Below are 13918 nucleotides of genomic sequence, written 5' to 3'. Positions count from 1 at the left end.
CAGCGCTGCACTCCCTCAGCACTGACCCTCCGACAGTGCGGCACTCCCTCAGCAGCAACCCTCCGATAGTGCGGCACTGCCTCAGCACTGACCCTCTGACAGTGCAGCACTCCCTCAGCACTGACCCTCCGACAGTGTGGCACTCCCTCAGTACTGATCGTCCGACAGTGCGGCACTGCCTCAGCAGCAACCCTCCGATAGTGCGGCACTGCCTCAGCAGCAACCCTCCAATAGTGCGGCACTGCCTCAGCACTTACCCTCTGACAGTGTGGCACTCCCTCAGCACTGACCCACTACGAGAGCGGCCCACCCGCAGCACTGGCCCTCCGACATTGCAGCAGTTTCACAGCAGTCACCCACTGACCGTGCAGCGCACCCTCAGTACTGACCCTCCGACAGTGTGGCACTCCCTCAGCATTGACCCTCCGACAGTGCGGCGCTCCCTCAGCATTGACGCTCTGACAGTGCTGCAATCCCTCAGCACTGACCCTCTGACAGTGTGGCACTCCCTCAGCACTGACCCACCGAGGGTGCGGCCCAACCGCAGCACTGGCCCTCCGACATTACAGCAGTTTCTCAGCAGTGACCCACTGACAGTGCAGCGCTCCCTCAGTACTGACCCTCCGACAGTGCGGCACACCCGCAGTACTGTCCCTCCGACATTGCTGCACTCCCTCAGCACTGACCCTCTGACAGTGCGGCACGACCTCAGCATTGACCCTCCGACAGTGCGGCACTCCCTCAGAACTGACTCTCCGACAGTGTGGCACTCCCTCAGCACTGACCCTCCGACAGAGCAGCACGCCCTCAGTACTGACCCACTGACAGTGCGGCACTCCCTCAGCATTGACCCTCCAACAGTGCTGCACTCCCTCAGCACTAACCCTCCGACAGTGCGGCACTCCCTCAGCACTGTCCCTCTGACAGTGCGGCACTCCCTCAGCACTGTCCCTCTGACAGTGCGGCACTGCCACAGCACTGACCCTCCAACAGTGCGGCACTGCCTCAGCCCTGAGTCTCTGACAGCGCAGCACTCACTCAGCACAGATCCTCCGACAGTGCTGCACTCTCTCAGCACTGACACCCTGACAGTGCGGCCCACCCGCAGCACTGGCTCTCCGACGTTGCAGCAGTCTCTCAGCACTGACCCTCTGACAGTGCGGCACTCCCTCAGCACTGACCCTCTGACAGTGCGACACTCCCTCAGCACTGACCCTCTGACAGTGCGGAACTTCCTCAGTACTGACCCTCTGACAGTGCGGCACTCCCACAGGACTGGCCCTCCAACAGCGCAACACTCCCTCAGTACTGACCCTCCGACAGTGCGGCACAGACTCTGTGGTGATCCTCTAACAGTGCGGCACTCCCTCAGCACTGACCCTCTGACAGTGCAACACTCCCTCAGTACTGACCCTCCGACAGTGCGGCACAGCCTCAGCCTTGACCTTCCGATAGTGCAGCACTCCCTCAGTACTGACCCTCTGACAGTGCAACACTCCCTCAGAACTGACCCTCGGACAGTGTGGCTCTCCCTCAGCACTGACCCTCCGACAGTGCGGCACACCGTCATCACTGATCCTACAGTGCTGCACTCCCGCAGCACTGACCCAAGGACAGTGCGGCACACCCTCATCACTGACCCTCCTACAGTGCAGCACTCCCTCAGTACTGACCCAACAACAGTCCGACACTCCCTCAGCACTGACTCTCAGACAGTGCAGCACTGCCTCAGCACTGACTCTCCGACAGTGCAGAACTGCCTCAGCACTGACCCTCCAACAGTGCGGCACTGCCTCAGTCCTGAGTCTCTGACAATGCGGCACTCCCTCAGCCCTGACCCACCGACAGTGCGGTACGTCCTCAGTACTGACCCTCTGACAGTGTGGCACTGCCTCAGCACTGACCCTCTGACAGTGTGGCACTCCCTCAGTACTGACCCTCCGACAGTGCGGCACTACCTCAGTGCTGACCCTCCAACAGTGCGGCACAGCCTCAGCACTGACCCTCTGACAGTGTGGCACTCCCTCAGCACTGACCCACCGAGAGTGCGGCACTCCCTCATTACTGACGCTCTGACAGTGCGGCACTCCTCCAACAGTGCGGCACACCCTCAACACTGACCCTCCAACAGTGCAGCACTCCCTCAGTACTGACCCTCTGACAGTGCGGCACTGCCTCAGTACCGACCCTCTGACAATGCAGCACTCCCTCAGCACTGATCCTCCAACTGTACGACACTCTCTCGGCACTGACCCTCTGACAGTGCAGCAAACCCTCATTACTGTCCCTCCGACATTGCTGCACTCCCTCAGTATTGACCCTCTGACAGTGCAGCACTCCCTCAGCACTGACCCTCTGACAGTGCGGCACTCCCTCAGCACTGACCCTCTGACACTGCGGCACTGCCTCAGTACTGATCCTCCAACAGTGCGGCACTCTCTCAGCACTGACCCTCTGACAGTACAGCACAGCCTCAGTATTGACCCTCTGACTGTGCGGCACTCCCTCAGCATTGACGCTCCGACAGTGCTGCAATCCCTCAGCACTGACCCACCGAGAGTGCGGCCCACCCGCAGCACTGGCCCTCCGACATTACAGCAGTTTCTCAGCAGTGACCCACTGACAGTGCAGCGCTCCCTCAGTACTGACCCTCCGACAGTGCGGCACATCCTTAACACTGACCCTCCAACAGTGCTGCACTCCCTCAGTACTGACCCTCTGGCAGTGCAGCACACCCTCAGTACTCTCCCTCCGACATTGCTGCACTCCCTCAGCACTGACGCACTGTCAGTGCGGCACTCCCTCAGCACTGACCCTCCGACAATGCGGCACGCCCTCAGTACTGACCCTCCGGCAGTGCAGCATGCCCTCAATACTGTCCCTCCGACATTGCTGCACTCCCTCAGCACAGACCCACTGACAGTGCAGCACTCCCTCAGCACTGTCCCTTTGACAGTGCAGCACAGCCTCAGTATTGACCCACTGACAGTGCAGCACTGCCTCAGCACTGACCCTCCGACAGTGCGGCACTCCCTCAGCACTTACCCTCTGACAGTGCGGCACTCCCTCAGTACTGACCCTCTGACAGTGCGGCACTCCCTCAGCACTGACCCTCTGACAGCGCAGCACTACCTCCGCATTGACCCTCCGACAGTGCGGCACTGCCTCAGTACTGATCCTCCAACAGTGCGGCACTCCCTCAGCACTGATCCTCCAACAGTGCAGCACTCCCTCAGCACTGACCCTCTGACAGTCCAGCACTGCCTCAGTACTGACCCTCTGACAGTGCGGCACTGCCTCTGCACTGACCCTACGACAGTGCGGCACTGCCTCAGCACTGCCTCTCCGACAGTGCAGCACTGCCTCAGTACTGACCCTCTGAGAGTGTGGCACTCCCTCAGCACTGACCCTCCGACAGTGTGGCACTCCCTCAGCCCTGACCCTCCGACAGTGCGGCACTGCCTCAGCCGTGAGTCTCTGACAGTGCAGCACTCACTCAGCACAGATCCTCCGACAGTGCTGCACTCCCTCAGCACTGACACCCTGATAGTGCGGCCCACCCGCAGCACTGGCTCTCCGACGTTGCAGCAGTCTCTCAGCACTGACCCTCTGACAGTGCGGCACTGCCTCAGCACTGACCCTCTGACAGTGCAGCACTCCCTCAGCCCTGACCCTCTGACAGTGCGGCACTGCCTCAGCCCTGACCCTCCGACAGTGCAGCACGCCCTCAGTACTGACCCACTGACAGTGCAGCACTCCCTCATCACTGACCCTCCTACATTGCGGCACTCCCTCAGCACCGTCCCTCTGACAGTGCGGCACTGCCTCATCACTGACCCTCCAACAGTGCAGCACTGCCTCAGCCCTTAGTCTCTGACAGTGCAGCACTTACTCAGCACAGATCCTCCGACAGTGCTGCACTCCCTCAGCACTGACACCCTGACAGTGTGGCCCACCCGCAGCACTGGCCCTCCGACGTTGCAGCAGTCTCTCAGCACTGACCCTCTGACAGTGCGGCACTCCCTCAGCACTGACCCTCTGACAGTGCAGCACTGCTTCAGTACTGACCCTCTGACAGTGCGGCACTCCCTCAGCACTGACCCTCCGACAATGCGGCACGCCCTCAGTACTGACCCTCTGGCAGTGCAGCACCCCCTCAATACTGTCCCTCCGACATTGCTGCACTCCCTCAGCACAGACCCACTGACAGTGCAGCACTCCCTCAGCACTGTCCCTTTGACAGTGCAGCACAGCCTCAGTATTGACCCACTGACAGTGCAGCGCTACCTCTGCACTGACCCTCCGACAGTGTGGCACTGCCTCAGTGGTGATCCTCTAACAGTGCGGCACGCACTCAGCACTGACACTCTGACAGTGCGGCACTCCATCTGCACTGACCCTCCTACAGTGCTGCACTCCCTCAGCACTGACCCTCCGACAGTGCGGCACTCCCTCAGTACTGACCCTCTGACAGTGCGGCATTCCCTCAGTGCTGACCCTCTGACAGTGCGGCACTCCCTCAGCACTGACCCTCTGACAGCGCAGCTCTACCTCCGCACTGACCCTCCGACAGTGCGGCACTGCCTCAGTACTGATCCTCCAACAGTGCGGCACTCCCTCAGTACTGATCCTCCAACAGTGCGGCACTCCCTCAGCACTGACCCTCCGACAGTGCGGCACTCCCTCATTAGTGACACTCCGACAGTGCGGCACTGCCTCAGCACTGACTCTCCGACAGTGCGGCATTGCCTTAGCACTGACCCTCCGACAGGGTGGCACTGCCTCAGTACTGATCCTCCAACAGTGCGGCACTCCCTCAGTACTGATCCTCCAACAGTGCAGCACTACCTCAGTACTGACCCTCTGACAGTGCAGCACTCCCTCAGCAGTGACCCTCCGACAGTGCGGCACTCCCTCAGCACTGACCCACTGACAGTGCAGCACGCCCTCAGTACTGACCCTCCAACAGTGTGGCACTCCCTTAGCATTGTCGCTCTTTCCAGCCACACCATGATTACCATAACATTTTAATGAAGATTTCCTAAATTCCAAGGTCCTTGTCATGAGATTTTCAATCCTTGTGACCTGATTGTCAAGTTGTCAATTGATTCTCAGAACTGCCCATTTCAGTCTCAAGTCTGCATGGAGGTTACTGCTTGGGCAGGGAATTGAAACCTGAAATCTCGCCAGGCGTTCCGTATCTACTGCAGGTCCTTGCCACACCACTGGATAATTGATACACAGACTGAGCAGCTGGGCAGCTCTCACTCTCCACTTTTCACTTTATTCCTAGTGTGCCAGTGGAGGTCTCCGCAATTGTGTAAAGACCATCCGAAACTATGAACGGAATTGCGATCTTCAGCTTCTTCATGACTCTGATGCTCTCACAGGTAGGACAATATACACTTTCAAATCCATATTCTCATACTACTATTCACTAAGATTGAGAATCCGTTATGAAATATAACTGTTACATCTGACCGACAAATGTCAAGCAAAGATATCACACTTATTGCAGGTCAGACTGATTCGATTGAAAGGCATGCAAAGGCATGAAAAGCCCTTTGAGATTCCTCCACACGGAAAGGTCATGCGATCATCCAAAAGCACGGTCGAGTTGTGCTGTCGATGATTCTCTGTTCCTTGTGAACACTCCCTGCATCAGGGTGTCAATTACCAGCTGTGTAAAGCAGTACTTTCAATATCAAAGTAAAATGAACTGTTCACTCGTTTCAGCCTGTGTTTGTTGTGCTGCTCTAGCAATGGAATTTGAAGACGTAGTCTATATTTGCTCCTTCAATTCCAATGAATGATGCAATGATCATTCGATGAGGGTCACTGCTTATGTGATCACTTCCGGCCCAGGTTGAAAAATTCAGATCTCTGTTTTGCTCCAGTGTTCAGATCTCTGAGACAGAGGACATCTGTTAAGGTTCTTCTCAACACAATCTCGATTTGGCTAATTTCGAAGTGTTATATGTGACTTGGTGTCATTAAATACAACTGGACAGCAGGACAACATGCAGCCTGAAATGGCATCGGGAACAATGTGCCATTGAAATAAAACTGGACACTGCTCAATATGGAACGGAAAGCAAACGGGGCACAGTGCTCAGCGTGGAACAGACACAGAACTGGGCAGAATGTTCAATTTGGACTCACACTGAACAGGACACAGTGTTCAAAGCGGAAGTGAAGCAGAATTGTGTCCAGTTCAGGGTCAGTCCCAAATTGAGAACTGTATCCAGCTCAGTATCAGTCCCACGTTAAACACTATGTCCTGTTCAGTGTCAGTCTCACAATGAGCACTGTATCCTATTCATTGAGCACTGTGTCCAGTTCTGTGTCCGTTCCACATTATGCACTGCGTCCAGGCCTGTATGAACCCTACATTGAGCACTGTGTCCAATTTAGTGGCAGCCCCACATTGAACACTGTGTCCACTTCTGTATTATCCACATTGAGTGTTTTTGTCCAATTCAGTCTCAGTCCCTCCTTGAATACTGTGTCAAGTTCAGTGGCAGCCCTAATGTATCTACTGAGTACAGTTCACTGTCATTCCCCACAGAGCACTGTCCAGTTCAGTGTCACCCCACATTGAGCACTGTGTCCAATTCAGTGTCATCCCACATTGAGCACTGTGTCCAGTTCACTGTCAGTCCCACCTTGAGCACTATGTCCAGTTCACTATCAGTCCCACTTTGAGCACTGTGTCCAGTTAAGTGTCAGACCAACATTGAGAACTGTGTCCAGTTCAGTGTCAGTCCCACCTTGAGCACTGTGTCCAGCTCAGTGTCAGTCCCACCTTGAGCACTGTGTCCAGTTCTGTTTCAGTCTGCATTGAGCACTGTGTCCAGTCCAGTGTCAGTCCCAAATTGAACAGTGTGTCCAGTTCAGTCTCAATCCCACATTGAGCAGAGTGTCCAGTACAGTGTCAGTCCCACATTGAGCACTGTGTCAATTCAATCCCAGTCCCACATGGAGCACTGCTTCCAGCTCAGTGTCAGCCCCACATTGAGCACTGTGCCCAGTTCAGTGTCAGTACAACATTGAGCAGTGTGTCCAGTTCAGTCTCAGTCCCACCTTGAGCACTATGTCCAGTTCACTATCAGTCCCACTTTGAGCAGTGTGTCCAGTTAAGTGTCAGACCAACATTGAGTACTGTGTCCAGTTCAGTGTCTGTCCCACCTTGAGCACTGTGTCCAGTTCAGTGTCAGTTCCACATTGAGCACTGTGTCCAGTTCAGTGTCAGTCCCACATTGAGCAGTGTGTCCAGTTCAGTGTCAGTTCCACATTGAGCACTCTGTCCAGTTCAGTGTCAGTCCCACATTGAGCAGTGTGTCCAGTTCAGTCTCAGTCCCACATTGAGCACTGTGCCCAGTTCAGTGTCAGTACAACATTGAGCAGTGTGTCCAGTTCAGTCTCAGTCCCACCTTGAGCACTGTGCCCAGTTCAGTGTCAGTACAACATTGAGCACTGTGTCCAGTTCACTATCAGTCCCACTTTGAGCAGTGTGTACAGTTAAGTGTCAGACCAACATTGAGAACTGTGTCCAGTTCAGTGTCAGTCCCACATTGAGAACTGTGTCCAGTTCAGTGTCAGTCCCACATTGAGCACTGTGTCCAGTTCAGTGTCAGTTCCACATTGAGCACTCTATCCAGTTCAGTGTCAGTCCCACATTGAGCACTGTGTCCAGTTCAGTGTCAGTCCCACATTGAGCTCTGCATCCAATTCAGTTTCAGTCCCACAATGAGCACTGTGTCCAGTTCTGTTTCAGTCTACATTTAGCACTGTGTCCAGTTCAGTGTCAGTCCCACATTGTGCACTGTGTCCAGTTCAGTGTCAGTCCCACATTGTGCACTGTGTCCATTTCACTGTCAGTCAGTCCCACCTTGAGCACTATGTCCAGTTCAGTATAGGTCCCACATTGAGCTCTGTATCCAATTCAGTTTCAGTCCCAAATTGTGCAGTGTGTCCAGTCCAGTATCAGTCCCACCTTAACCGGTGTGTCCAGTTCAGTATCAGTCCCACCTTTACCACTGTGTCCAGTTCAGTATCAGTCCCACCTTGACCACTGTGTCCAGTTCAGTATCAGTCCCACATTGAGCACTGTGTCCAGTTCAGAATCTGTCCCACATTGAGCACTGTGTCCAGTTCAGTATCACTCCCACCTTGACCACTGTGTCCAGTTCAGTATCAGTACCACATTGATCACTGTGTCAAAATCAGTGTCAGTCCCACATTGAAGACTTGGTCCAGTTCAGTGCCAATCCCACATTGAGCACTGTGTCCAGTTCAATCTCAGTCCCACATTGAGCACTGTGTCTATTTCAGTGTCAGTCAGTCCCACCTTGAGCACTATGTCCAGTTCAGTATCAGTCCCACATTGAGCTCTGTATCAAATTCAGTTTCAGTCCCACATTAAGCACTGTGTCCAGTACAGTGTCAGTCCCAAATTGAGCATTATGTCCAGTTCAGTGTCAGTCCCACATTGTGCAGTGTGTCCAGTCCAGTGTCAGTCCCAAAATGAGCACTATGTCCAGTTCAGTATCAGTCACAGATTGAGAATTGTGTCCAGTTCAGTGTCAGTCCCACATTAAGCAGGGTGTCCAGTCCAGTGTCAGACCCAGATTGAACAGTGTGTCCAGTCCAGTGTCAGTCCCACCTTGATCACTGTATCCAGTTCAGTGTCTGTCCCACATTGAGTACTGTGTCCAGTTCAGTATCAGTCCCAAATTGAGCAGTGTGTCCAGTTCAGTGTCAGTCCCACATTGAGCACTGTGTCCAGTTCAGCCTCAGTCCTACATTGAGCACTGTGTCCAGTTCAGTATCAGTCCCACATTGAGCACTGTGTCCAGTTCAGTGTCAGTCCCACATTGAGCACTGTGTCCAGTTCAGTATCAGTCCCACATTGAGCACTGTGTCCAGTTCAGTCTCAGTCCTACATTGAGCACTGTATCCAGTTCAGTGTCAGTCCCACATTGAGCACTGTGCCCAGTTCAGTGTCAGTCCCACATTGAGCACTGTGTCCAGTTCAGTCTCAGTCCCACATTCAGCACTGTGTCCCGTTCAGTTTCAGTCCTACATTGAGCTCTGCATCCAATTCAATTTCAGTCCCACAATGAGCACTGTGTCCAGTTCTGTTTCCGTCTACATTTAGCACTGTGTACAGTTCAGTATCAGTCCCACATTGTGCAGTGTGTCCAGTCCAGTGTCAGTCCCAAATTGAGCAGTGCCTCAAGTTCAGTTTCCGTGCCACATTGAGCACTGTGTCCAGTTCAGTATCAGTCCCACATTGTGCACTGTGTCCATTTCACTGTCAGTCAGTCCCACCTTGAGCACTATGTCCAGTTCAGTATAAGTCCCACATTGAGCTCTGTATCCAATTCAGTTTCAGTCCCACATTGTGCAGTGTGTCCAGTCCAGTGTCAGTCCCACATTGAGCACTATGTCCAGTTCAGTATCAGTCCCAGGTTGAGAATCGTGTCCAGTTCAGTGTCAGTCCCACATTAAACAGTGTGTCCAGTCCAGTGTCAGGCCCACATTGAGCACTGTGTCCAGTCCAGTATCAGTCCCACCTTGACCGGTGTGTCCAGTTCAGTGTCAGTCCCACATTGATCAGTGCCTCCAGTTCAGTATCAGTCCCACCTTGACCACTGTGTCCAGTTCAGTATCTGTCCCACATTGAGCACTGTGTCCAGTTCAGTTTCAGTCCCACATTGAGCACTGTGTCCAGTTCAGTTTCAGTCCCACATTGTGCACTGTGTCCAGTTCAGTCTCAGTCCCACATTGAGCACTGTGTCAAAATCAGTGTCAGTCCCACATTGAGCACTGTGTCCAGTTCAGTGCCAATCCCACATTGAGCACTGTGTCCAGTTCAATCTCAGTCCCACATTGAGCAATGTGCTGCTTCAAGTGTCAGTCCCACATTGGGCAATGTGTCTATTTCAGTGTCAGTCAGTCCCACCTTGAGCACTATGTCCAGTTCAGTATCAGTCCCACATTGAGCTCGATATCCAAATTAGTTTCAGTCCAACATTAAGGACTGTGTCCAGTTCAGTATAAGTCCCACATGAAGCAGTGTGTCCAGTCCAGTGTCAGACCCAGATTGAACAGTGTGTCCAGTCCAGTGTCAGTCCCAAATTGAGCACTATGTCCAGTTCAGTATCAGTCACAGATTGAGTATTGTGTCCAGTTCAGTGTCAGTCCCACATTAAGCAGTGTGTCCAGTCCAGTGTCAGACCCAGATTGAACAGTGTGTCCAGTCCAGTGTCAGTCCCACCTTGATCACTGTATCCAGTTCAGTGTCAGTCCCACATTGAGCACTGTGTCCAGTTCAGTGTCAGTCCCACATTGAGCTCTGTGCCCAGTTCAGTATCAGTCCCACATTGAGCACTGTATCCAGTTCAGTATCAGTCCCACCTTGAGCACTGTGTCCAGTTCAGTGTCAGTCCCACATTGAGCATTGTGTCCTGTTCAGTGTCAGTCCTACATTGAGCACTGTGTCCAGTTCAGTCTCAGTCCCACATTGAGCACTGTGTCCAGTTCAGTCTTAGTCCTACATTGAGCACTGTGTCCAGTTCAGTATCAGTCCCACAATGAGCACTGTGTCCAGTTCAGTCTCAGTCCCACATTGAGCACTGTGTCTAGTTCAGTATCAGTCCCACATTGAGCACTGTGTCCAGTTCAGTCTCAGTCCTACATTGAGCACTGTGTCCAGTTCAGTTTCAGTCCCACATTGAGCTCTGCATCCAATTCAGTTTCAGTCCCACAATGAGCACTGTGTCCAGTTCTGTTTCAGTCTACATTTAGCACTGTGTCCAGTCCAGTGTCAGTCCCAAGTTGAGCAGTGCCTCAAGTTCAGTTTCAGTGCCACATTGAGCACTGTGTCCAGTCCAGTGTCAGTCCCACATTGAGCTCTGTATCCAATTCAGTTTCAGTCCCACATTGTGCAGTGTGTCCAGTCCAGTGTCAGTCCCACATTGAACACTATGTCCAGTTCAGTATCAGTCCCATATTGAGAATCGTGTCCAGTTCAGTGTCAGTCCCACATTAAGCAGTGTGTCCAGTCCAGTGTCAGACCCACATTGAGCACTGTGTCCAGTCCAGTATCAGTCCCACCTTGACCGGTGTGTCCAGTTCAGTATCAGTCCCACCTTGACCACTGTGTCCAGTTCAGTGTCAGTCCCACATTGAGCTCTGTGCCCAGTTCAGTGTCAGTCCCAAATTGAGCACTGTGTCAAAATCAGTGTCAGTCCCATATTGAGCACTGTGTCCAGTTCAGTCTCAGTCCCACATTGAGCACCGTGACCAGTTCAGTCTCAATCCCACAGCGAGCACTGTGTCCAGTTCAGTGTCAGTCCCACATTGAGTACTGTGTCCAGCTCAGTGTCAGTCCCACATTGAGCACTGTGTCCAGCTCAGTGTCAGTCCCACATTGAGCTCTGTGTCCAGTTCGGTATCAGTCACAAATTGAGCACTGTGTCAAAATTAGTGTCAGTCCCACATTGAGCACTGTGTCCAGTTCAGTGTCAGTCCCAAATTGAGCATTATGTCCAGTTCAGTGTCAGTCCCACATTGAGCACTATGTCCAGTTCAGTGTCAGTCCCACATTGAGCAGTGTGTCCAGTTCAGTGTCAGTCCCACATTGAGCACTGTGTCCAGTTCAGTCTCTATCCCACATTGAGCACTGTGTCCAGTTCAGTCTCTATCCCACATTGAGCACTGTGTCGAGTTGAGTGTCAGTCCCAAATTGAGCACTGTGTCAAAATCAGTGTCAGTCCCACATTGAGCACTGTGTCCAGTTCAGTATCAGTCCCACATTGAGCACGGTGTCCAGCTCAGTGTCAGTCCCACATTGAGCACTGTGTCCAGTTCAGTGTCAGTCCCACATTGAGCACTGTGTCAAAATCAGTGTCAGTCCCACATTGAGCACTTGGTCCAGTTATGTGTCAATCCCACATTGAGCACTGTGTCCGTTTCAGTGTCAGTCAGTCCCACCTTGAGAACTGTGTCCAGTTCAGTGTCAGTCCTACATTGAGCACTGTGTCCAGTTGAGTGTCAGTCCCAAATTGAGCACTGTGTCCAGTTCAGTGTCAGTCCCACATTGAGCACCGTGACCAGTTTAGTCTCAATCCCACATTGAGCACTGTGTCCAATTCAGTCTCAGTCCCACATTGAGCACTGTGTCCAGTTGAGTGTCAGTTCCACATTGAGCACTGTGTCCAGTTCAGTCTCAATCCCACATTGAGCACTGCGTCCAATTCAGTCTCAGTCCCACATTGAGCACTGTGTCCAGTTCAGTGTCAGTCCCACATTGAGCACTGTGTCCAGTTCAGTGTCAGTCCCATATTGAGCACTGTGTCCAGTTCAGTCTCAGTCCCACATTGAGCACCGTGACCAGTTCAGTCTCAATCCCACAGCGAGCACTGTGTCCAGTTGAGTTTCAGTTCCACATTGAGCACTGTGTCCAGTTCAGTTTCAGTCCCACATTGAGCACTGTGTCCAGTTCAGTGTCAGTCCCATATTGAGCACTGTGTCCAGTTCAGTGTCAGTCACACATTGAGCACTGTGTCCAAATCAGTGTCAGTCCCACATTGAGCACTTGGTCCAGTTCAATGCCAATCCCACATAGAGCACTGTGTCCAGTTCAGTGCCAATCCCACATTGAGCACTGTGTCCAGTTCAATCTCAGTCCCACATTGAGCACTGTGTCTATTTCAGTGTCTGTCAGTCCCACCTTGAGCACGATGTCCAGTTCAGTATCAGTCCCACATTGAGCTCTGTATCCAATTCAGTTTCAGTCCCACATTGAGCAGTGTGTCCAGATCAGTGTCAGTCCCATTTTAAGCACTGAGTCCAGTTCAGTGTCAGTCCCACATTGAGCAGTGTGTCCAGTTCAGTGTCAGTCCCACATTGAGCACTGTGTCCAGTTCAGTCTCAGTCCCACATTGAGCAGTGTGTCCAACTCAGTGTCAGTCCCACATCGAGCACTGTGTCCAGTTGAGTGTCAGTCCCACATTGAGCACTGTGTCCAGTTCAGTGTCAGTCCCACATTGAGCACTGTGTCCAATACAGTGTCAGTCCCACATTGAGCACTGTGTCCAGTTGAGTGTCAGTCCCACATTGAGCACTGTGTCCAGTTCAGTGTCAGTCCCACATTGAGCACTGTGTCCAATACAGTGTCAGTCCCACATTGAGCACTGTGTCCAGTTGAGTGTCAGTCCCACATTGAGCACTGTGTCCAGTTCAGTATCAGTCCCACATTCAGCACTGTGTCCAGTTCAGTCTCAGTCCCACATTGAGCACTGTGTCCAGTTCAGTGTCAGTCCCATTTTGAGCACTGTGTCCAGTTCAGTCTCAGGCCTACTTTGAGCACTGTGTCCAATTCAGTCTCAATCCCACATTGAGCACTGTGTCCAGTTCAGTGTCAGTCCCACATTGAGCACTGTGTCCAGTTCATTGTCAGTCCCACATTGAGCACTGTGTCCAGTTCAGTATCAGTCACACATTGAGCACTGTGTCAAAATCAGTGTCAGTCCCACATTGAGCACTTGGTCCAGTTCAGTGTCAATCCCACATTGAGCACTGTGTCCGTTTCAGTGTCTGTCAGTCCCAAATTGAGCACTGTGTACAGTTCAGTGTCAGTCCCACATTGAGCACCGTGACCAGTTCAGTCTCAATCCCACATTGAGCACTGTGTCCAATTCAGTCTCAGTCCCACATTGAGCACTGTGTCCAGTTGAGTGTCAGTTCCACGTTGAGCACTGTGTCCAGTTCAGTGTCAGTTCCACATTGAGCACTGTGTCCAGTTCAGTGTCAGTCCCACATTGAGCACTGTGTCCAGTTCAGTTTCAGACCCACATTGAGCACTGTGTCCAGTTCAGTTTCAGACACACATTGTGCACCGTGTCCAGTT

General features: G+C 52.7%; 1 protein-coding gene across 5 annotated transcripts in view; it reads left to right on the top strand.

The window, feature by feature from the left end:
- The window catches only part of LOC122543404 (calcitonin gene-related peptide type 1 receptor-like), a 96238-nt gene that overhangs the window by 26991 nt on the left and 55329 nt on the right, over positions 1-13918 (top strand). For all 5 annotated transcript variants that reach the window (XR_006310015.1, XM_043682109.1, XM_043682108.1 and 2 more), the window contains one exon: positions 5294-5390. Coding sequence is in view for 4 of the 5 variants with exons in the window: in XM_043682109.1 (XP_043538044.1) it covers positions 5340-5390 (51 nt within the window). In the remaining variant the exon portion in view is untranslated. The remainder of the gene's footprint in view (positions 1-5293; positions 5391-13918) is intronic.

The sequence above is a fragment of the Chiloscyllium plagiosum genome, chromosome 43, assembly GCF_004010195.1.
Source record: "Chiloscyllium plagiosum isolate BGI_BamShark_2017 chromosome 43, ASM401019v2, whole genome shotgun sequence".
NCBI lineage: Eukaryota > Metazoa > Chordata > Chondrichthyes > Orectolobiformes > Hemiscylliidae > Chiloscyllium > Chiloscyllium plagiosum.
This window is presented reverse-complemented; position numbering and strand designations above follow the sequence as displayed.